The sequence below is a fragment of the Oncorhynchus nerka genome, linkage group LG5 (genome assembly GCF_034236695.1).
Source record: "Oncorhynchus nerka isolate Pitt River linkage group LG5, Oner_Uvic_2.0, whole genome shotgun sequence".
NCBI lineage: Eukaryota > Metazoa > Chordata > Actinopteri > Salmoniformes > Salmonidae > Oncorhynchus > Oncorhynchus nerka.
In genome coordinates, this window is record NC_088400.1 from 48,822,069 (window position 1) to 48,848,006 (window position 25,938).

At 41.2% G+C, this 25,938-nt stretch overlaps 1 protein-coding gene across 4 annotated transcripts in view; it reads right to left on the reverse strand.

Moving 5' to 3' along the window:
* LOC115129571 (GPI ethanolamine phosphate transferase 2-like) overlaps positions 1–23,031 on the reverse strand; it is a 130,661-nt gene extending 107,630 nt beyond the window's left edge. For all 4 annotated transcript variants that reach the window (XM_029660090.2, XM_065018711.1, XM_065018712.1 and 1 more), the window contains exons 1-4: positions 22,574–23,031; positions 22,112–22,317; positions 9,319–9,528; positions 8,820–9,008 (exon numbers count right to left, since the gene is read on the reverse strand). In XM_029660090.2, the coding sequence (XP_029515950.1) occupies positions 8,820–9,008; positions 9,319–9,528; positions 22,112–22,317; positions 22,574–22,727 (759 nt within the window). In that variant the 5' untranslated portion in view covers positions 22,728–23,031. The remainder of the gene's footprint in view (positions 1–8,819; positions 9,009–9,318; positions 9,529–22,111; positions 22,318–22,573) is intronic.
* Between the last annotated feature and the right edge of the window lie 2,907 nt (positions 23,032–25,938).

The following is a 25,938-nucleotide window of genomic DNA, read 5'->3' on the forward strand; positions in this document are numbered from 1 at the left end:
CGCAGTAATTCTGCCAAAAAAAGTTATACTGTGAAATAGAGCATGGGTTGATTTTTAAGAATTGTTTGGCAAGGATATGTGATTTGGAAATTGCAGAATTTGCTTTTTCTGACACTATACAGTGCATTCTGAAAATATTCAAACCACTTGACTTTACCACATTCTGTTACGTTACAGCCTTATTCTAAAATGGATTAAATTATTTTTTTTACTCATCAATCTACACACAATACCCAATAATGACTAAGAAAAAACAGGTAGGTAGTTACAGTCTTGTCCCACGCTGCAACTCCCGTACCTCAGCCTCAGAAATTGCAACCCAAATAAATGCTTCACAGAGTTCAAGTAACAGACACATCTCAACATCAACTATTCAGAGGAGACTGCGTGAATCAGTCATCATGGTCAAATTGCTGCATCAAAACCACTACTAAAGGACACCATCAGGCTGCCCACTCAAGAAAAAGCTTCAAACTGTAACCAGTGCCTGCAACCTGGTTCAGGTTGCAGGCACAGGTTACAAACAGCACAGGAATGAAATCATCAACATGTATTGATCACATCTTTACTAATGCTGCAGAAATATGCTTGAAAGCAGTATCTAGATCCACATGATGATCACAATATCGTAGGCATATCTAGGAAAACCAAAGTTCCAAAGGCTGTGCCTAGTAACCAAAATGTTGCAAGTTCAAATCCCCCAGCTGACAAGATACAAATCTGTCGTTCTGCCCCTGAACAGGCAGTTAACCCACTGTTCCTAGGCCGTCATTGAAAATAAGAATTTGTTCTTAACTGACTTGCCTGTTAAATAAAGGTAAAATAAATATTGTATATTAAAGGTCATACAATACGTTTTGTATTGATTCCTGTGTTGTTGATGTAAAGAATTTTTGTTGGTGTGTAATGAGGTGCAACCATACACCTTAATGGGCGCATGATACATTTATGAAATTGCTTATTCCAGTTACTAATAAGCATGCATTCATTAAGAAAATTCATGTAAAAACGGTTAAATCCCCATGGATTGATGAGGAATTGTAACATTTTATGGTTGAGAGAGAAGGGAAAAGAAAATGGCAAATAAGTCTGACTGCACAACCGATTGGCAAACGTACTGCAAATTGAGAAATCATGTGACTAAACTAAATAAAAAAAGAAGAAACCATTCTATGAAACAAATATAAATTAAATACTGAATGATAGTAAAAATAACATTTAAATTAAATATTGGGCAAAAAGGCAAACTCAACTTCATTATTCATTGAATCAATTGGCTCGTTCATCACCAAACCCACTGATATTGCCGATTACTTTAATTATTTTTTAATTGGCAGGATTAGCACATTTAGGCATGACATGCCAGCAACAAACGCTGACACCACACATCCAAGATGCTTAAGAGTCATTACCTCCATCTAATCTGCATTGTAGTTTTAAATTCCGTAAAGTGAGTGTGGAAAAAGTATTGTCTATCAACAATGACACGCCACCGGGGTCTGACAACTTGGATGGAAAATGACTGAGGATCAAAGCGGATGATATTTCCACTCCTATTTGCCATATCTTTCATTTAAGCCTACTAGAAAGTGTGTGCCCTCAGGCCTGGAGGGAAGCATAAGTCATTCCGCTACCTAAAAATAACAAAGTCCCCATTACTGGCTCAAATAGCCGACCAATCAGTCTGTTACCAACCCTTACTAAACTTTTGGAAAAATGTGTGGTTGACCAGATACATTGCTATTTTACAGTAAACAAATTGACAAAAGACTTTCAGCTCGCTTATTAGGGAAGGGCATTCAACAAGCACAGCACTTACACAAATTACTAATGACTGGCTGAGAGGAATTGATGATAAAATATTGGGGGAGGGGCTGTTTTGTTAGACTTCATTGCTGCTTTTGACATTATCGATCAGTCAGCTGCTGGAAAACATATGGCTTTGCATCCCCTGCTATATTGTGGATAAAGACTTACCTGTCTAATGGAACACAGAGGGTGTTCTTTAATGGAAGCCTCTCTAACATAAACTAGGAAGAATCAGGAATTCCCCACGGCAACTGTCTAGGCCACTTACTTTTTTCAATCTTTACTAACGACATGTTTTGAGCTTATGCCGCAACAGTTTGCGGTAGATGGCGGCAGATGGTGGAAAATTGAGTCATTCGGTCATTGAGCCACACTATCACAAGGTGGAGTTAAATCGCTGATCTATTGTTAGCCTAAACTGTGGCACAAATTGGGGGATTTTTCACACCTAGCCGAGCTATTAGACTATCCTTTTGTCAATTAATGGAGTTGTGACTGTTTCAGTCTGAGAGTCTCTCCTCTCTGGCACTAGAGTCTTGCATCAGAAAAAAAAAAAAATTGCTGGCGTGGTCCCGGAGTTGAGAGTGAACTTGGGTAAAGAAAATGGCGCAATTACACTTGACAGGTGGACCGATGATTTTCGATGAATAGGATACTTGTGCCTTACAGCCCATTACATAAATGAGGAGTTTGTTATCCACCATGGAGTGGGACAGTGCAGGTCAAAACTGTAGATAACATAAGGCCAGCTATTGTGAAAGAATACTTGTGGATGTTGTTGATTTCCTCTTGCTTCAAGGGGAATACTGTCCACCTGGTAATTGTGTGGCGAAATAATTCAAATAAATCCTATTCATAATTAATAATCAGATGTGTGTTGCAAGCTTGTCATTGTTTTGTACGCACATTTTTTGGGGGGCAACAATTCAAAACATACACATGCAAACGATATCACACCTGCCCAGACTCACACCCTTCTCATGCTCCGCCACATCACATTTTTCCTATTTTGTTGCATTACAACCTGTAATTTAAATTGATTTTTATTTGGATTTCTTGTAATGGACATACACAAAATAGTCCAAATTGGTGAAGTGAAATGAAAAAAATTTATGAAATAAACCCCCGGAAAAGTGGTGTGTGCATATGTATTCACCCCCTTCGCTATGAAGCCCCTAAATAAGATCTGATGCAACCAATTACCTTAAGAAGTCACAAAATTAGTTAAATAAAGTCCATCTGTGTGCAATCTAAGTGTCACATGATCTGTCACGTGATCTCAGTATATTTATACCTGTTCTAAAAGTCCAGAGTCTGCAACACCACTAAGCAAGGGGCACCACCAAGCAAGCGGCACCATGAAGAACAAGGAGCTCTCCAAACTGGTCAAGGACAAAGTTGAGGAGAAGTACAGATCAGGGTTGGGTTATAAACAAATATCAGAAACTTTGAACATCTCACAGAGCACCATTAAATCCATTATTCAAAAACGGAAAGAATATGGCACCACAACAAACCTGCCAAGACAGGGCCGCCCACCAAAACTAACAGACCAGGAAAGGAGGACATTAATCAGAGGCAACAAAGAGACCAAAGATAACCCTAAAGGAGCTGCAAAGCTCTACAGCGGAGATTGGAGTATATGTCCATAGGACCACATTAAGCCGTACACCCCACAGAGCTGGGTTATGGAAGAGTGGCCAGAAAAAAAGCCATTGCTTAAAGAAAAAAATAAGCAAACAAGTTTGGTGTTCACCAAAAGGCATGTGGGAGACTCCCTAAACATGGAAAAAGGTACTCTGGTCAGATGAGACTAAAATTGAGCATTTTGGCCATCAAAGAAAACGCTATGTCTGGCGCAAACCCAACACTCTCATCACCCCAAGATTACCAAGAATGTTTTACATCGGCAGGGACAGGGAAATTGGTCAAAATTTAAGGAATGATGAATGGCGCTAAATACAGGGAAATTCCAGGACAATGACCCTAAGCATACAGCTAAAGCAACACTCGAGTGGTTTAAAGGGAAACATTTAATGTCTTGGAACGGCCTAGTCAAAGCCCAGACCTCAATCCAATTGAGAATCTGTGGTATGACTTAAAGATTGCTGTACACCAGCTGAACCCATCCAACTTGAAGGAGCTGGAGCGGTTTTGTCTTGAAGAATGGGCAAAAATCCCAGTGGATAGATGTGCCAAGCTTATAGAGACATACCCCAAGAGACTTTCAGTTATAATTGCTGCAGAAGGTGGCTCTGTAAAGTATTGACTTTGGGGGGTGAATAGTTATGCACATTCAAGTTCTGTTTTTTTGTCTTATTTCTTGTTTGTTTCACCAAAAATATTTTGCATCTTCAAAGTGGTAGACATGTTGTGTAAATCAAATGATACAAATCCACCAAAAAACTATTTTAATTCGAGGTTGTAAGGCAACAAAAAAGGAAAAATGCCAAGGGGGGTGAATACTTTCGCAAGCCACTACTAGACTTGTAAGCCTTGTAAATGAATGGAGGTGCAGAGAAAGAGCAAAGGGAAGCCAGCTGCGAGCCTACGACCAGACACGGTGGATGACATCCTTTTCCTGCACAGCAATTTGAAGAAATCCAATGATCAATGGACTGTTTGAAGTCATTTTTTTTGTATATTTATTTGTTGTCTAATATTAGACAGCTCTTTAAAGTGATTTGAGTTGTCAATGTGTCACATTGCATTGTGAAAAAGATCTATATTGTTATTAATTCATGGAATGGTTTCATTTTTGCCAAATGTTGAATAGACATACAGACAAAATGTATGAATGCAGGAAAAAAGGAATAACAGCATACTGTCTGTAGTCAAAAACAATTAGACTAAATAATTTGATGTTATTTATTTGGGCAACAGATCGGCTCTCGGAACTCATTAAGAGGCAGCTTCTATATTCAATATAATCATTCATTCAGAAGGTTAAACACATAGGTCTTACGCCTGCAGTACATTAAATGAAATGACCAGGTACATTTTGTATTAGGTTATAATAATCCATGCCTTCTGGGAATGTTATAAAGTCCAAAAGTTATGGGCGGAGTTAGAAAGTTGGGGTTCAGAAGTATTACAATGGAAACTTTTAATCTGTCTGTCTGCATATTTCAAGACATGACATATAAGGGTGCAGTGAAATACCCTATGGGTTGGACAATACTTTTCTCATCAATCATCTTGAAAAATGTTTGAAAGTGCATGGGTGATGGAGAGAAACAAAAAATGGTGCAGTTTGAGACCTTGTGCTCCGTGTAGCTCAGTTGGAAGAGCATGGCACTTGAAACTACAGGGTTGTGGGTTCGAGTCCCACGGGGTACAAGTATGAAAATGTATGCACTCACTACTCAGCAAGTCACTCTGGATAAGAGCGTCTGCTAAATGTTAGAAAGTTGTTTTGCTGGAGCGTGTGCTATGGGTGGGTGTTGCTATGGTGACCAGTGAGCTGAGATAAGATGGAGCTTTACCTAGCAAGGACTTACAGATGACCATGAACCAGTGGATTTGGCGACAAATGTATAGCAAGGGCCAGCCAACGAGAGCATACAGGTCGCAGTGGTGGGTAGTATATGGGGCTTTGGTGACAAAACAGATGGCACTGTGATAGACTGCATCCAATTTGCTGAGTAGAGTGTTGGAGGCTATTTTGCAAATTACATCGCCAAAGTCAAGGATCGGTAGGATAGTCAGATTTACAAGGGTATATTTGGCAGCATGAGTGAAGGAGGCTTTGATGCAAAATAGGAAGCTGATTCTAGAATTAACTTTTGATTGGAGATGCTTAATGTGAGTCTGGAAGGAGAGTTAACAGTCTAGCCAGACACCTAGGTATTATAGTTGTTCACATATTCTAAGTCAGAACCGTCCAGAGTAGTGATGCTAGTCGGACGGGCGGGTGCGGGCAGCGATCGGTTGAAGAGCATGCATTTCTTTTACTAGCATTTAAGGTTAGTTGGAGGCCACGGAAGGAGTGCTGTATGGCGGTGAAGCTCGTTTGGAGGTTTGTTAACACAATGTCCAAAGAAGGGCCAGATGTATACAGAATGGTGTTGTCTGCGTAGAGGTGGAGCAAAGAATCACCCACAGCAAGAGCGACATCATTGATATATACAAAGAAATGAGTCGGCCCGAGAATTAAACCCTGTGGCACCCCTATAGAGACTGCCAGAGGTCCGGCCAACGGGCCCCCTGAATTGACACACTGAACTCTATCTGAGAAGTAGTTAGTGAACCAGTCTAGACAGTCATTAGAGAAACCAAGGCTGTTGAGTCTGCCGATAAGAATACTGTGATTGACAGGGTCAAAAGCCTTGGCGGCTGCATAGTACTGTCTTTTATCGATAACAGTTATGATATCGTGTAGGACCTTGAGCGTGGCTGAGGTGCACCTGTGACTAGCTCGGAAACCAGATTGCATAGCCACGTGAACCTGTTTGTTCACTTGGCTTTTGAAGACTAGAAAGGCAGGGCAGGATGGATATAGGTCTGTAACAGTTTGGGTCTAGAGATGAATTAACTGATTAATTAACATCGGCATAATCATCTTTAAAAGTCTAACATAACTTCTGTGAAAGACAGGATAAAGTGGAACAGCTGGAGCGAAGAGCTAGAGATTTTTTCTCCTAGCCAAGTTCTCGGATTGGCTCATCTCCAACCTCAAATGGTTGAGTCAAAAACCACAATGACGAACTAGAAGCCTATTTTAGGGTCGTTTTTTGTAACCGCGTGCAGGTTGGCAGGTCTGCAAATGTCACAGTGCTGCAGTCTTTAATCCCTTCCCCTCCAGAAACTGTAGCTCAGATTGTGTGTTGTCCCACACTGCAGGTACTGGCTTCTCCTTTCTAATCCGGGAAGGCCAAAGTAGGAAAGAAGCTCTGGCTACCTTTTTACCGTGGAGCCATGGGAGGAGCCTGCGTTGCCTTTTTTCCCTATCCCAGCCAACCACTTTGCACGATGCGTCATTTCTTTTATCACAGCACCGACACAGAGTGAAGAAAAAGGATATCGTTAGTTCGGCAAGGCTATGAAAGTCACTGGAATGTTTTACACCTCAAAACTTCTTACTAGTCATCTCAGCCATCTGAGGGAACATACTTTGTGGGTTTCTTCATTCAGCTTCTAAGGCACCCTATGGGACCACAATGGGCTGTCTATATATATAGGTCACAATGGTACTGTGTAAAGAACAGCAGCAGGCTTTTACTGGGAAAGTTTGGAGCTGAGGCTTTCAAGAACATTTAATTCAGAGCTCCCTGTTGCCTAAGCGCAAGAGAGAGTAAAATAGCTACAAGGCTGGCGCGGTTAAATATGCACAAGAACACCGTTTACAGTCATGATCCTATACATGTTTTTACAAGAAAACTACTGTTGAGTGCTTCAAAAGCGCTAATCATAACAGGACGTTCTCCCACAAATAAATGATGATACTTGTCATAACTGATATCCTAAACCTTATTACAAAAGGTTGAAAGTTTGGACACACCTACTAATTCCAGGGTTTTTCTTTAAATAATAGTGAAGACATCAAAACTATGAAATAACACATATTGAACCATGTAGTAACCAAAAAAAGTATATTTTAAATTTGAGATTCTTCAAAGAAGCCACCCATTGCCTCAATGACAGCTTTCCACACTCTTGGCATTCACTCAACCAGCTTCATGAAGAAGTCACCTCGAATGCATTTCAATTAACAGGTGTGCCTTGTTGAAAGTTGATTTGTGGAATTTCTTTCCTTCTTAATGCGTTTGAGCCAATCAGTTGTGTTGTGACAAAGTACCGGTGTTATACAGAAGATCGCTCTATTTGGTAAAAGTCCATATTATTATGGCAAGAACAGCTCAACTAAGCAAAGAGAAACGACAGTCCATCATTACTTTAAGACATGAAAGTCAGTCAATGTGTAACATTTCAAGAACTGTGAAGGTTTCTTCAAGTGCAGTCGCAAAAACCATCAAGCGCTATGATGAAACTGGCTCTCATGAGGACCGCCACAACACAGGAAGACCCAGAGTTACCTCTGCTGCAGAGGATAAATTCATTAAATTAATTAAATTAGTTAACCGCACCTCAGATTGCAGCCCAAAGAAATGCTTCACAGAGTTCAAGTAACAGACACATCAACTGTTCAGCGGTGAGTGTGAATCAGGACGAATTGCTGCAAAGAAACCACAACTAAAGGACAATAATAAGAAGAAGAGACTTGCTTGGGCCAAGTCTCAATGGAGATTAGACCAGTGGAAATCTGTCCTTTGGTCTGACGAGTCTAAATTTGAGATGTTTGGTTCCAACCGCCGTGTCTGTGTGAGACACAGAGTAGGTGAACGGATGATCTCTGCATGTGTAGTTCTCACAGTGAAGCATGGAGGAGGAGTTTTGATGGTGTGGGGGTGCTTTGTGGGTGACAACGTCAGTGATTTATTTAGAATTCAAGGCACACTTGACCAGCATGGCTACCACAGCATTTTGCAGCGATACGCCATCCCATCTGTTTTCGCGCTTAGTGGAACTATAAGTGTGAAAAGCTGTGTAAGGGCTATTTGACCAAGGAGGAGAGTGATGGAGTGCTGCATCAGATGACCTGGCTTCCACAATCACCCAACCTCAACCAAAATTAGATGGTTTGGGATTAGTTGGACCGCAGAGTGAAGGAAAAGCAGCCAAACAAGTGCTCAGCATATGTGAAAACTTCTCAAACACTGTTGGAAAAGCATTCCAGGTGAAGTTGGTTGAGAGAATGCTACGAGTGAGCAAAGCTATCAAAGCAAATGGTGACTAATTTGAAGAATCTAAAATATATTTAGATTTATTTAACACTTTTTTGGTTACTACATGATTCAATATGTGTTATTTGATAGTTTTGTTAACTTCAGTATTATTCAACTATGTAGAAAATAGTCAAAATAAAGAAAAACCCTTGAATGAGTAGTGTGTCCAAACTTTTGACTGGTACTGTATGCGTTATTTTTCTCTTGAAAAGTAGGCTTCTATACCTTTAAGATGAGGGAGCCATGAATCTTCTTGAGGATGTCGTCCATCTCCATTAGTTTGGGTTGGATGAGGGAGCTGTGGGGTCCACTGATGTGTCCGATGTGGTCCAGGCCCAGGTAGTGCAGGATCAGAATGTCCCAGTCGTCTCTCTTCAGCGTGCTGTCGAGGTGACGAGTCACGTTGTTGTCAACCTGGGAAGAGTTAGCGGGGACATGTCAACACAAAAGACTAACACCAAGACACAATCTAGACTGTGTCATTGTTTCTGAATCAGACTTCTGAGAAAGTCTTTATGTATAGTATGTTAGAAATATTATGTAATAGAAGCAGATTAAATTTAAGCCAATATGATACGGAATCTTGGAAAATAAATAGTAAATCGGTATGGCATTCCGATGTAACTAACAATGAAAAAATCACATCAAACAAACAGAATCAATGAGAGTGCAAAGGTTAAAGGGCATGGCCCTGACCTTCAAACAGACAATGACCATGACTGACCTCAGTGTAGTCGGACACAAAGAAAGAGGTGGTGCCGTCATACTCCATGAAGTGCTTGGGAAAGAGCTTCACCCAGGTGTCGTCCCCATAGAACACCATCCGCTTGCCCGCCGTCTTGGCCTGCCAGATGAGGTTGTCCTCCAGCAGTGCGGGGGAGTTCAGGTTCATCACCACGTCGATGAAACCTGGGATACTGCCTGTGGTCAGGGCCTAGAGAGAGCAGGAGGAGGAGGGCCAAGGGAGTTTGTCAGTCTACGTACAGTACCAGTCAAAAAAATTGGACAGCTACTCATTCAAAGGTTTTTATTTGTACAATTTTTTACATTGTAGAATAATAGTGAAGACATCAAAACTATGAAATAAAACATATGTAGTAACCAAGAGTGTTAAATCAAAATATACTTTATTTTTGAGATTCTTCAAAGTAGCCTTGATGACAGCTTTGCACACTGTTTTTCACAGTTTTGATGTCTACAATGTAGAAAATACTCTAAATAAAGACAAACCCTGGAATGAGTATGTGTGTCCAAACTTTTGACTGGTACTATATGTAAGCTATAGGCTAATTGTGCAACATAATTGTCAGGTGTAGTCAGCAAATATCACTGTTATTCAAAGTATCAGTGTTATTTCGTTACGCTAGTATCTCCATTTACTTAACTGTGATTTGCAGTAGAATAAGGCTAACACCGGAGCTACAGCAATTACAATGTGAAACTGGTGTAAGATTGTGTTCAAAGCAATCACCGAATGACACATTTATTTACAATAAACAAATAAAATACTGTATTATGTAATGAGAATACTTTCATAATAGTAGCCTGTCTATGAAGGATTGATAGTGACTATGACTATTTATTGTATCACATAATTTATTACATAATGTTGTGTCCTCCTCAGCTAGTTAAAGCCAATAATGAAACTCATATAGGCCAAGATGTTGTTGGCAGTATCTCACTAGTCTGTCACAAACGAGGCATATCAACATGTTTTCACGCTGACGTGTTTACAGCAACTCTTTGCATAATCACTGTGATTTCTCACAATCAGGCATTCTGGGGCAAATAACCTTGAGGCAGCCTCACAGAAGGAAGCAAACTAGGTTAAACTAAACTAATGAAATGGATTCCATGCCTTTCTTTTTCCACAAAATTGTTCTCGTGCTCGTGCTTTAGTCCATTTGCACATGTCAAAAGCACAGTGTCAAAAGCACCTGCTGGCCTTTGTAATTCAAGCAAAACTATCAGAATTATCTACATTTAAGGTCGTTGCATGCTTCCCAGTTGAAACAATTTATGCATATATTATGACAACATTATGTGATGTTTTTGTTTGTTTCGGTGTTCCGGCAGGGAGTTTCCCGCTGTTCGAGCGGAAAAAAATATATACTTGAGGCAAGTTGAAGTTCTGTTGCCAAAGTCTACGCCCCTTCGTCGGTGATTGGTCAACAGTACTAATACTAGTAGGAACTATGGACGGGATTCTTCAACGAAGTGTTTATCGTCATTCAATGAGACAAGTTTTCATGCACATCGTTTCACTTGAGAAATACGGCACAAAACTTCTTAATTAGATTGTGCGACTAAAGCTTAGCGTCTTGCTTCCCAGTCGCAACAGTTCCAGCATGTATTACTACAACATTTTGTGATGTTTTTCTGCCTTTTTGTCTTGACCAGGTTTTTTTTCCCGTCTGTTCATGCACAGGCCTCACGAGACCCTATAAATTCCCGCACTTAACATTCATGTGGACTCTGACGGATGTGATTTTGCCAGAGACTTCATGGCCCTGTTGGATTGCTTCAACTTCACAAGGTATGTCAACTTGCCCACCCATGACAGAGGCCATGTACTTGACCTTATGTGCACAACTGGCACGGCTCCCTTCCAGCTGCGTGTATTCATGGATTGCCAAGGGAAGCCAGGCTTCCACAAATATTTGACCAATAAAACTAAAATTATCTTTCGTCGCTCTGTGTTTTCCTGATTTTCCATCAATTCGCAAGTGGTCTATTTGCTAAAATCGTCTCTTTCCTAAGGCATGGATGGAGGTGGATTTTGTTTTGACTTCATTCTCCGTACTGGCCTATGATTATGACGGATAATCTGATCTAACTATAAATGCATATAATGTGCCACTGGCATGAGATGATTGGAGTTCAATATGTAGCCTAGATGTAGCCTAGTAGGCTGACGTTAATTAGCAAGCTAACTTAGCTGGTTCATTGTTGCCCATATTAGCAAGCATTGTTAGGCTAGCAAACATTTTAGCTAGGTAGCCTATGAAAAATAAAACTAAAGGCACACTGTATGAAAGAGCAACAGACCGTTTTGCTAACATGAAAGTGAGGAGAATGGCATTGGTGGACATGACTGTCCTGTGAGGATCCAAATAGGTCAGATCAGGTTTGCAATGGATGACTTCAACAAGACCCCATCTCACCTGCAGCTGGTGGGGGTTAACAACTCACGCACTGTTGTAAATCCAACAGAGAAGATTCATGTCTACCTCTCCAAATTCACCAAAGGAATGTGCTTTGTTTCAAGAATACTTTTCCCGCCAAAACACGTTCTAAAGCGAATACTGGAACATTTCTAACATAGAACATGGAGAATGGTCAGAGGAGATCTAAAGAACACTGTTGTTTTGTTTGTTATTTTGTGATGTCGTAAAAAAATGTATAAAGGAAATACTGTAACTTGGAAAGTATACACTCTATATTTACGAAGTAAGCATCCTCTACGTTGTGTATGAAAATATAAAAAACGATGGAAGTGTTTTTGTTAAGAGAGGGACATGATTTTAGGAGCCATAAGAGACAATTGTTTTACATAAACTTTGCACAGTGACATGTCACACCCCTAAGTGAGGTCAGAGAGCGTGTCAGCCTGACGGAATCGCCCTTTAGGACAAACTGTATAAAATTCTGAGTTAAGAATTAACATACCAGAACAGAGAGACTTAGGAGGTGCAGCTCATGTTTAAAGGGGTTTGACATCTGAATCTCAACTCGAGGTAGAGACGATACACTCACCTCCCAACTGGTATGGCTAATTAGCTATCTAAAAATGCGAATGTAAGTGGGACTCTATTCTATTACTCTGTTCAAACCACCATATTACCCTACTCTCATCACCTCACTGGGAACCATCGACACGGCTGGCTAGCCCATCTTCAAAGAAGCATCTTCCGGAGTGAATGGAAGGAGAATAAACTCTGTAGTTCTGTTCAGGACTACACGACAAATGCATGTAAATGCATTCATGATTTCTTACGCCAAGCGAGCGACGTTTCATGTGCAAAGTATAGGAGTACTGTAAGCTAGAGTAGTTTCTAAATGTACCAACATTAAGTGTCTCTGTCTCTCTCTCTCTCTCTCTCTCGCCCTCTCCATGTCTTTTGTAACAAGCAGCCATATTGTTGTCAGTCCACTAGGGACCTGATATTAGCGTATTAAGTGTGTATGTTCATCCTGTGCTACCATTTAGTTAGCTAGTAAATAAATAATTAAACTAATTTGTGTAGTACTGAATACTGAATCATAAGTAAGGCTCGGGCTTTTGCAGATGCAAGGATGTTACGACTGTTCAGAATGATGATATGATACGAGGTTATGACTAATAAGTTGTCTGTTTATGGATGTGTTCATTCGAAGGATGGTAACTCTTTAAAGAACCTCTCGTGGTGCCCCAGATCCTAACGAGTAAATTGTTAGATGATTAATTTAAATCGGGTAACAAATAAACATATTTACTTAATTCGATAAATTAGAGTCTTCAGATTAATGTTAGAGTCAAGTCACGACAGTGTTCAACTACTCTAAAGGTCAACTTTTAAATTAGTTTTACTTGAGTGTGCAAGCACACACACACAGACACACACAGAAATCAGTGCCATGGACAGCCACATGATATTTAGCAACACTAATTTAACTTAATTGTTTTTTGGTGTCTTTAAGTTTGTTTTCAGTGTATTAAACTAAGCATACAGTGGAGCAAAAAAGTATTTCGTCAGCCACCAATTGTGCAAGTTCTCCCACTTAAAAAGATGAGGCCTGTAATTTTCATCATGTTAACAAACTAAAGTTTTGGAAAGTTGGTTAGGACATCTACTTTGTGCATGACACAAGTCATTTTTCCAACAATTGTTTACAGACAGATTATTTCACTTATAATTTACTGTATCACAATTCCAGGGGGTCAGACGTTTATAGACACTGTATATACACTGCCTTTAAACAGCTTGGAAAATTCCAGGAAATGATGTCATGGCTTTAGAAGCTTCTGATATGCTAATTGACATAATTTGAGTCAATTGGAGGTGTACCTGTGGATGTATTTCAAGGCCTACCTTCAAACTAAGTGCCTCTTTGCTTGACATCATGGGAAAATCTAAAGAAATCAGCCAAGACCTCAGCAAAAAAATAGTAGACCTCCACAAGTCTGGTTCATCCTTGGGAGCAATGTCCAAACGCCTGGAGGTACCACGTTCATCTCTACAAACAATAGTACGCAAGTATAAACACCATGGGACCACGCAGCCGTCATACCGCTCAGGAAGGAGACGCATTCTGTCTCCTAGAGATGAACGTACTTTGGTGCAAAAAGTGCAAATCAATCCCAGAACAACAGCAAAGGACCTTGTGAAGATGCTGGAGGAAACAAGTACAAAAGTATCTACAGTATATAGCCTAGTTGATTTGATGATGTTTATGTGTAAATGGTGCTGGAATAGCAGAGGCAGGGCTCCTGTTGTCTTTGTGCTGACCTGCAGTAACTCCATGGTTCTAAATCAGTAGTTGTTCAGTAAACTGTAGGAAACATTAACTTTCTTGACCATGCTGCAGGTCATATAACTGTTTGTTACATGAAATACTTGCGTTGTGGACTTCCCCGGACATATGTTACTCTTTGGTTTTGTGATGAAGCAAATGTACGTGTAGTTTAATGTATTCCGCCATGTGACTGTATTTTTGTTATCACGGCCTAATTGTATTGGGGCTCCTGAATGGTGCAGCGGTCTCCGTGCAAGAGTTGTCACTGCAGTCCCTGGTTCGAATCCAACTACAAGGACTCAGTTGCACACAACCAACTTTGCCTATTTCTCCAACATCTTTAGGAATGAACAAAGAAACCCAAGAGTGCTATTCTCAACCACCCTCAAACTTCTCCGCCCATTCCACAACCTCTCTCTCACAATTACTACGACCTCTGTTACAGTTCTGCATAAAGACTTATCATTTGTCAATGAAACCAAGTTCCACAGACATGTGACTAACAGAAATGCAATAATGTGTCCCTGAACAAAGGGGGGGTCAAAAGTAACAGTCAGTATCTGGTGTGGCCACCAGCTGCATTAAGTACTGCAGTGCATGTCCTCCTCATGGGCTGCACCAGATTTGCCAGTTCTTACTGTGAGATGTTACCCCACTCTTCCACAAAGGCACCTGCAAGTTACCGGATGTTTCTGGGGGAAGGGCCCTAGCCCTCACCCTCCGATCCAACAAGTCCCAGGCGTGCTCAATGGGATTGAGATCCGGGATATTCGCTGGCCATGGCAGAACACTGACATTCCGGTCTTGCAGGAAATCACACACAGAACGAGCAGTATGGCTGGTGGCATTGTCATGCTGGAGGGTCATGTCAGGATGAGCCTGCAGGAAGGGTACCACATGAGGGAGGAGGATGTCTTCCTTGTAACACACAGCGTTGAGAATGCCTGCAATGACAACAAGCTCAGTCCGATGATGCTGTGACACACCGCCCCAGACCATGATGGACCCTCCACCTCCAAATCGATCCCGTTCCTGTGTACAGGCCTTGGTGTAACGCTCATTCCTTCGATGATAAATGCGAATCTGACCTTCACCCCTGGTGATACAAAACCGTGACTCGTCAGTGAAGATAACTTTTTGCCAGTCCTGTCTGGCCCAGCGGTGGGGGGTTTGTGCCCATAAGCGACGTTGTTGCCGGTGATGTCTGGTGAGGACCTGCCTTACAACAGGCCTACAAACCTTCAATCCAGCCTCTCTCAGCCTATTGTGGACAGTCTGAGCACTGATGGATGGATTGTGCGTTCCTGGTGTAACTCGGACAATTGTTGCTACCATCATGTACCTGTCCCGCAGGTGTGATGTTAGGATTGCCCGATCCTGTGCAGGTGTTGTTACACGTGGTCTGCCACTGCGAGGATGATCATCTGCCCATCCTGTCTCCCTGTAGCACTGTCTTAGGCGTAGTAGTACAGACATTTGGTGTTTTTCACAGTAGGGACATTTTGGTGTTTTTCAGAGTCAGTAGAAAGGCCTCTTTAGTGTCATAACTGTGACCTTAATTGCCTACCGTCTGTAAGCTGTTAGTGTCTTAATGACCGTTCCACAGGTGCATGTTCATTAATTGTTAATGGTTCAATGAACAAGCACGGGAAACCGTGTTTAAACCCTTTACGCAAAATGGGTCTTCCAAATGGACAATGACCCAAGCATACTTCCAAGGTTGTGGCAAAATGGCATAATGACAACAAAGTCAAGGTATTAGAGTGGCCATCACAAAGCACTGACCTCAATCCAATAGAACATTTGTGTGCAAAGCTGAAAAGGCGTGTGCGAGCAAGGAGGCCTACAAATTTGACCCAGTTACACCAGCTCTGTCAGGAGGAATGGGCCAAAATTCACCCAACTTATTGTTGGAAGCTTGTGGAAGGCTACCCGAAAAGTTTGACCCAAGTTAAACAATTTAAAGGCAATGCTATCAAATACTAATTCAGTGTATGTAAACTTCTGACCCACTGGGAATGTGATGAAAGAAATAAAAGCTTAAATAAATAATTCTCTCTACTTATTCTGACATTTCACATTCTTAAAATAAAGTGGTGATCCTAACTGACCGAAGACGGGGGATTTTTTACTAGGATTAAATGTCAGGAATTGTGAAAAACTGAGTTTAAATATATTTGGCCAAGGTGTATGTAAACTTCTGACTTAATATAGTATGCGGTAGTGATGCGGGGGTTCGTTGACTCATCGTCCCCTCAGTTATATCTATGCGTCGGGTGGGCGGTTTAGGGTCATTAAATATTGTGTGGATGAAGGGATGAAAGGCGGGTGGGTAGCGGGGCGGGTTTAATAAAGAGATAATACTTAATGTAAAAAATAAATGTAGAATTCTTGTGCAATATATATGTACAGGCTTCATTGACTTTTTTCCCATTATTTTAGTCTGTCTGTCATTAGTGCATAAGCCTCAACTTTAGGGCCTAACTGTACGCGTGCTAAATCGCCTACATGCCGATTGCTTTTGGAAATGGGCAGAAAAGGTTAATCATGTTGATCCACGGAGGCAAAAAGGAGCTGAACTCAACAAGAGAAAAGCTGTGAAATGGAGAGTTGAAAATAAAGAAAAGGGAGGGCCAGAAAAGTCATGTTTGGGAAAGATTTGGTGAAGTGGTAAAGAAAGATATTTTACTGTCAAAAACACCGGATAGAAGCAGTGAAATTTGTTGTTTTACAGGGTCAGCCATAGTAGTAAAGTGCGACGAATGATAGCAGTGCCGGCTATGTTATGTGTGATGGTTGTGAGGTGCTAAACAAATTCGACTTCAAATGGCCCTATGGCACGTAAAAGGCAACTGGAGTCTACTGTTTGGATGGGCTGAATGGAGACTGAAAACTGACTGTAGGTCTATAACCTCTCAAATAACCTTAATATTAACTCCTGCAAAATTAAGCATTTCATGCATTTAAAATGATACACCAAATGTAGGCTAACTTTTTACTCAGGAACAGGAGTGGAGATATATTATTGATTTATTTCCCCATCTTAAGAGAATGTGAATTCGCAGTTAGCTAGATACCGCCTGTAGAGGTGCTATCTTTATCAGCATTATAAAAGGCCAACCTGAAATCGTATCAGAAACATGTTGGGTCGTTTTCACAACTTTCTATTTCCTTACAACCGGTCGGACATTTTGCCCAGAAAATCATTCCGGTTTTTGTTTTCATGCAAAAAAAAATACAATGACAAACGAGAAGCTGCATGTATCTAATTATAGACAAGTTGACTAACAAATAGCCTACCAAAAAGTCAGAAATTATAAGCAGAAACAAATCTAAAGTCAGGCAAAAACAAAATCCTGCATCCCCTCTGTCAACTTTTGTTTTCTGCAGTCTCTGACTACAGCGCATTTTCTATAACATTCCAGGCTATCCATCAAGTTAGAGTAGCTAGCTTGTCTAACTATCTTAGCTAGCATGACTGCTGGCAAGGTTGGTAGACATTAGAAAGTAAGCATGCAAATAACTAAATAAATAAATACAAACTAAACTGAATAAGGCTCACATTCCTTTCAATCCTTTACCCAGATTTAGCAGTGATGCAGAGAAGCATATTTAGTGTCTTTAAAAAAAAAAGAAACATCAGTCAGGAGCATACAGACAGCTCAAGAGGTATGCTTAGATATGCAGGAAAATATACTATTTTTTTTACATAGAATTAAGCATAATGATTATGGCTCTAGATTGCAAGACAAGGCTGTTTCCGGTGTTTCCATCCTATATAGCCATCCTCACTCACTCTGCGCCCCCTCGGGTTTTTGGGGTGTAAGATGCCCCTGGTTCAGAACCCCAAGGTGGCCCAAATGGATATCTTTAGATCCCTACTCTGCTATAGCTTCAAACCCTGATTGGAGGTAACATATACATCCTTTTCAAGCTAGGCCTACATTGCAAAAGTCAGAGAAAAGTTTAGATCAATGCTTAACTTTTGATCTTACGCAGGATATTTACACAAACCCTAGAGAGACAACATCAGTCTATTCATCTATGAGGGTTCACTTGGCAGCTCACACGAACCACACAACCCTTCGTCTGTGACAGAGAGCTCAGTTGAAACCTGTACCGTCTCGTTCTTAGATGTGGTAAGAAAAAACACTCTCAAATCAGATGCAAGAGAAGAGCTTGTCTCAAGCAGGGTTTCTGATGATTTCATCATTGGCAGGCTGGGAAAAACCACAACACCTGTTGAGGAGATGCTCCCTTTCCTGCAGAGGATATGACTGGTAGGCAAAATAAATATGTTGGTTGAGCATTGGAGTCGATGAAGAAAAGACCTGGTGGAGGAACAGAGGAAACCCTTGACTGAGCTCTGGATTAAGCATAGACCTGACACAAAAACATATTAGTCTGCGTCAGAACCAAAATAATCCTCACCCGTATGTTAAGGGAACACGCTGGAACGCACCATGCATTTTTTTTTTCTCCCCAATTTCATGGTATCCAATTGTTAGTAATTACTATCTTGTCTCATCGCTACAACTCCCGTACGGGAGCCATGCGTCCTCCGAAACACAACCCAACCAAGCCGCACTGCTTCTTAGCACAGCGCGCCTCCAACCCGGAAGCCAGCCGCACCAATGTGTGGGAGGAGTCATAGTGCGCGAACCTTGGTTAGCGACGCACTGCGCCCGGCCCGCCACAGGAGTCGCTGGTGCGCGATGAGACAAGGATATCCCTACCGGCCAAACCCTCCCTAACCCGGACGACGCTCGGCCAATTAGAACACCCGATGCATTATTAAGGCTTAGCACTAAGGGAGGGCCTTGAACATGCAGCTAGCATTGCATGTTAAATAAGGCGGAGTCAAAGACTGGCAAAAATAAAGAAGTGGGTCCAATAAGTGCCCTCTCAAAGCACGATGTGGTTTAGCCCAAAAACACGAGGCCAAATGCTGTGTTTGGGATAACGACTAAATATTAGGTCTTCTTGTTGGTTGGATGGTTGGTTGGTTCAGTCTTAGTAATGCAGATCATATGATTACTTTCTTTTCCCAGGGCATTTTCATTTATTCCTACATACTCTCCAGAAATCAATATTATTTCCCCCCCCGTCCCTGAGAAATTGTCATCTTCATAATTTACTAAATAGAATGACTACACCCACGCACATCACTACGGGTGAACAAAGCACACAAAGGAAAGGTACATTGAGATGAATAATGTCAAATGTATCTAAAGCAAAAGACAGAAAGAAAAGCTCCCACTTCTTCCCATTACAATGGAATTAAAAGGCTAATAATGTCTGCGATGTATTGATTGAGTCAAAACCTCTTTCTCATAGACCCAGTCACCCATATTGGCATTTCCAAATGCTGCAATTCCTTGCTGACCCTCATGAAAGTTGTGTCCAACTTAGGGTCATCATGAGCAGACAGGTCTTCACTATTTTGGGCCAGTTTCCCCAGAGTTAGCCTAGGCCTATTAAAATGTGTTCAATAGAGATGATTCACCAGAACTCCTCCCCGCTGGCTGTATGTTCTTGTTACAGTCAAACTGAAGGCTTGGAAATTATACAATCGGCCACAAAAACATATTTTCTCATGTGTCCATTCCAATGAAAGGATATGTGAGGAAATTCTTCAGAAGCAGAAAACTACTACCGGCCACCGGAAAGTATTTGGAATGCTAACGAGTTCAGTCTGAGCAGGTGTAGAGCAATTTGTCAACCTGAGCAAAAAGAAACCAAATATTTCCTCCACACAGAACAGTGGTCTCAACAATGCAACCTAAGGGAATGTGTGAAAGCCTTGACCCGTGATAAGTAGAGATTAACTTTTATTTCCAACTTTCTCAACAGAAGTGATGAGCAAACGGGTCCTTGTCGATGACGCGTGCAGCCACAGTGGCAAACATTCATCATCAGGGAATCGTGAAGCACCACTAGTCCACTAGGGCTGTGGTGAGAGTGTGTGTGTTCACTCACTGGTCTTCACTCACTGGTGAAGAGTTATTCAGAGTTATTAAGTCTGCATCACACACTACCATCTGCAGTATTTGCGACAGCAAAGCCAATAAAGTGTGGTGACCCTGAAAAAGGCTTCCAAGAATAGACAGAGCTCAACATACAGGCTTGGTCTTCACCTCAACAATTACCAGTAGGCCTATGGTATTATTATTATTTATTAATTTTAAAATGGCCCCAATTCCACCTTTTTCAAATGAATAAACTCCACACAGTCTAATTTATAAGAGAACTCCCTGTCTGCAAAGCAAAGGTCTTCCCAACACAGCCTAGTCGGCTAAAGTTAGTGAGTGAGCATAGTCAATGATTGGGTCTTCTGGACGCACTGTAGCTTTACCTGCAAAGGCATTGTTTTCTCCTGAAAATACTTTCTCTTATCACTTAAGTGGGCGGGAGATGTGAAAATTGGAATGGGACTCTGAGTGCGTGTGCACGCGAGCGAGCGCAGGGCCAGTTCCAGGTACAAGCCATATAAGTGGTCGCTCAGGGCAACCAAGAGCTAGGCTCAGTCGGGGTCTCAACGTACTATTTAGAGTAAGAATAGTAGAATACATCAGGTGAAATTTCCACATTTGGTTGTGCATAAGTGGTTATCTTGTTCTGAAAATCACTCAATTAGCTATGTCAGCTAACATTTTTTTAATTGGTAGTTAGTCTAGCCAGCTACTGTATCTAAACTTGTAGTAATCATGGCTGAATACCAACCAGGCACGCAGTGCACGTGCCCAGGAGCCCTGACCTCCAGGGGGCCCCACATTCATTTTGTTAGTCATTCTCACTCCAATATCATATTAACATGGCATAAGTCATTAGAAAATGTATAGAATTGCAGGAAACTTGCTTTAAAACTTGAATTTCTCTCTCCACCGTCAAGCGGTGGGCCACTAAAATGTTTTGTCGCGAGGTGGGGGGCCCAAAGGCTAGAGCCGGCCCTGTGTGTGTGTACATGTTATCAACAACAGGAAACTGGGCCTAAGTCACGCCATTCCCTATGTGCATCAAAACACATGGGCAGCAATACACAGCGTACAATTCAGCCAGTATATCCACTGAAATATTTATTTTCCTCAACAATTCTCTCAATTACATCCCTCCCCAAACTGCCTTTTCTGGGATGCATTTCCTGTCACACAGCCAGAGGCTGGCTGGTGTACTCCTAATGAATGGGCTGTGTCTCTGGGTGATTCTGATTTGGGTTAGTTGGCCGTGTCATACCAGTTGATTGGGTGCACTGCAGTGATTTGGAAAGATGCAGCAGTCCATGATGGCACACTTGCACTGCCACCTTCTGGTATGAATGAGAACGTCTCAACACAAAGATGTGCCAATTGTTGTTTTCTTTTATTATTCAGGGTAGGCCATTTTTGGGGGGAGTTGTTGAATCAAAGTTTGAATCTTGAATCTATGAATGATCTATTAGGCCCAATTAGCTATGGTAAATGAGCGTTGACATTTTGAAAGTAGCTATAGAGTAATTTGATCAACTGTCAGAATAAGGTGGTAGGGTACACATATTCTGCCTCTCTTTGAACCACTTATGTCATTAAATCTATAGCTAGACTAATACTCATAAGTACTTATATTCAAAGGTCATCAATACAGGACAGTGCTTAGACTAGATCTATAACAAGACAACAGTTGAAACAGTGTCTCATTTGGAGGAATATTTCAAAGAAAATGCATTATTAGGACTTTTTAATGGCCAGAACTCAAATCAAGGAATCAACCTAAACTAGACATATGTGCCCAGTTAGTTCAACACACTTTATCCAAGGTTTTGAACCCAAACATATGACAACCCATGACATTTCACCCTGACAACATCACAATCACAATGCAGCATTTTCACAGGTAGAAAAGATAATCCTGCACACAATATTACTTCTGCACATTTATTGCAATATTGTGAGTGTGGGAGTTTTTTTTCTACAATGAAGTTGTAAAGGGTTGTAATAACTGCACCACAAATGAGAATTAGTTATGGTAGTGTTCTACTTTCGTACCTTGATTCTGGGCATTGTAACTGTAGGAGGTCTTGCCTTGGCCACAAAGCTGTGTGTGGAGCCCCTCTCCACTAGGTGCCTTGTGTATGGCATGTACTTTCTCCCATTGGGACCAAACACAAAGTCCTCCCTGAGTGCATCAATCAACACTATCACCACTCTCTTAAAAAGGGGGTCTGGGACCTTGGACAAGTTTGGGGAGCTCCCTGTAAATGCCAAAGAAAATGCCACAGTTACCAACACATTAAAGGTATTGTAGACAACACTGAGGAGCAAATGGGTAAAGTAACATGTATTCTGTGTGCAAAAGAAGAACTGTATTACTTGTCATCATTCAAGCAAGTAGGTAGCTATCCAATGCAGAAAATCAATCAAGTCAGCTAAGAGCCAAGAATAACAGTACCACTCTAATTTTAAGTATAGCTAGCTAGCCAGAGAGAAAAGAATGTCAACAAAACACACCTGTGAATGGTTCAGCCGGAAGATCTGACAGCTTGCTTTTCGATGAAAAAGATGATTTGACAGGGACTGGGAAAAATCCCCTAAGAAACAAGGCTACGCTTAATACTTCGAGTATGAGACAAAACGAGGCAAAAACTGACGAACGTACCCTCATTTTGCTGGCAGGCTAGCTACCTAGCTAGTTGACTGCTATGACATGAAAGGATAAACGTTATCTTGACAGCAGTGTTTGATTTAATCCTCTGACTCTTGCATTACAAGGAAGTGGCTAGCTTGATGTAATGAATGGCTCTCCCACTGGCGAGCTAACTCGCCCCAATTTTGCACCAAAAAAATCGATTTACAATAATAAAAGGTTCGTTTTTGTGGCATATTCATCACCACCGAAAAACATTTGTTTCTACAAGTTGAAAAGGATGCTCTCGGGAACTGGAGCTGTCAACTTGGTTCCGGGTTTGTTTAAACTAGCTACGGATAGTCGAAGCAGTCAAACAACGTAACTGGGACTTCGAGAATAATTACGATCCATCCAGAGAAATATGCTTTGGAAAGATTACATCTATTGATATTTGTGATTTTTTAAATAACTACAAGTTTAATGTATTTAATTATTGTGATATGTTGAATGGTCAAAATAGAAAATATTTCATTTGGGCTCCCGAGTGGTGCAGCGGTCTAAGGCACTGCATCTCAGTGCTAGAGGCATCACTACATACAGCCTGGAATCGAACCAGGGTGTAACACAACCGGCTATGATTGGGAGTCTCATAGGGCGGCACACAATTGGCCTGGGTTTGATCAGTGTAGGCCGTCATTGTAAATAAGAATTTGTTCTTAACTGACTTGCCTAGTTAAATGAAGGTAAAAAATGAAATGTTTGGTAAGAACAGTTTGTGGAGGATGGTTTGCTGTAATGTTTTTGTAGAGCTTTGAGGTCAAATTTGCCCTACTACAGATCTAAAAATCAACTCCCTTCCCCAATCATAACCTTAAAGTTAGAATCTGTATGTAATTTCTGGATATGTAATTGTACAGTATATATACCCATTGATTATTTAAGCAATAAGGCCCTAGGGGGTGTGGTATACGGCCAATATACCACAGCTAAGGGCTATTCTTATGCACGACGCAACGCAGAGTATACCACAAACCCTCCAGCTGCCTTATTGCTATTATAAACTGGTTACCAATGTAGTTAGAGCAATAAAAATAAATGTTTTGTCATCCCCATGGTATATGGTCTGATATACCACGGCTTTCAGCCAATCAGCATTCAGGGCTCGAACCATCCAGAGTATAATGAAGAATGTAACTTATAAATGCATCATGAGCTTATAGTTCAATTGTCATTCCTCAACAGAACCCAAAATATAAGTTTGTTTTACTCCAATGTTTGTAAATAAAGTAGATGTAAACAAATGCTGTATAGCACCAAATCATGGTTAAAACTATAATTTTAAAATCATGGATGGTCCGTCCTTGTATCCATAGCTTGGTCTATGAATTTGAGAGTGGTTACAGGTCCAGGCCTGTCAGTGAGCTTTTAACCAAAACAGAGTTGATGTGTCCTGTTTGTTAGCCTATTGTTTCAATTAATGATTCTAGCTGTAACTATTAGTGGGGGAAATGTAAAACATTTCAAGTTGACAAAAAATGATTGCAAGGTAGGCTAAGGCCTATACTGTAGGCTAGCAACCTAAAAAGGACAAAATGCAGCAGCAGCAAAAAAAATATTTAGTCAGCCACCAATTGTGCAAGTTATCCCACTTAAAAATATGAGAGAGGCCTGTAATTTTCATCATAGGTACACTTCAACTATGAGAGACAAAATGAGAAAATCTTTGGAGGGAGTTGAAAGTCCGTGTTGCCCAGCAACAGCCCCAAAACATCACTGCTCTAGAGGAGATCTGCATGGAGGAATGGGCCAAAATACCAGCAACATGGTGTGAAAACCTTGTGAAGACTTACAGAAAACGTTTGACATCTGTCATTGCCAACAAAGGGTATATAACAAAGCGTTCAGCCATGACTCGGTGAAACATAAGATATTACAGTTTTTAGTGTCCCGTTGGTAGGATATACGTGATTTTAGTTCATACAATTTATTATCCAGCGATTGTACGTTGACCAATAGTACCGATGGCAAAGGCAGATTAGCCACTCGTCGGCAGATCCTCACAAGGCACCCTGATCTCTTTCCGCAAAATCTTTTCTGTCTCTTTCTCTTGCAAATGACAGGAATGAAGGTCTGTTCGGGTGTCTGGAGTCACTCATTAAAGAAAAATTATTCGACCAGTTCAAGGTGAGTAATCGCTGTTCTGATTTCTAGAAGCCCTTTTCGGTCATAAGACATGGTGGCAGAAACATGTACAAAATAAGTTACAAATGATGCAAAAAAACATACACAATAGCACAATTGGTTATGGGATCATAAAACGGCAGTCATCTCCTTCGGCGCCAGCGATGGAAAAAGTACTCAAATTTCATACTCAAGTAAAAGTAAAAAATACCTTAATAGAAAATGACTCAAGTTAAGGTGAAAGTCACCCATTACAATACTACTTGAGTAAAAGTCTAAAAGTATTTGGTTTTAAATATACTTAAGTATCAAAAGTAAATGTAATTGCTAAAACGTATTTAAGTATCAAAAGTAAAAGTATGAATAATTTAAAAAATCCCCTTTCACAGTGCACAAGACAAAAGTGGACAATCAGGCCATCCAGAAAGATGCATCTAAGATGGATGATCCTAACAAACAGTGCCCTATCCACAAAAAGCCCCCCCGCCCTTCCCTCTGCTAAAGTGTAGAGGATTTAGGAATCAACTCCTTGAAGAGAGGAAAACTTTCCTTAAAAGAGAACTCTGTATGCTTTTGGTGTGTCTCCTCAACCGCACAACAGGCGAAGAACTGTAAAGCTGTCATCCAGTGTTCAGAATGTGGAAGCAACCGACACATTTCAGCTCTTCATATGGGTCCTGCCCCTTGGGCTCAGAAAGAAGCCCTCAGCTCCTCCACACAGGATGGCAGGGAGGAATACGAGTCTCCCTCCTCTCCAGTTGCCACTTCCACCTGCACCGAGGTCTGTGGGGACAACGCCCAGGGAAAATTAATGTTAATGTCTACCCAGAGGGTCAGCCTGAGAAGATGAAAACATACGCCAATCTCGACGACCAAAGTAATAAATACTTAGCCAGATCAGCCGTCTTCAAGATGTTCGACGTAGCCGTCGATGCCTCACCTTACACCCTCAAAACGTGTGCAGGCATCTCAGAGACCATGTGCCAGAGAGCAAGAGGCTTCATTGTGGAATCAGCTGATGGAAAGGCCTGTTTACCTCTTCCCACACCCATCGAGTGCAATGAGC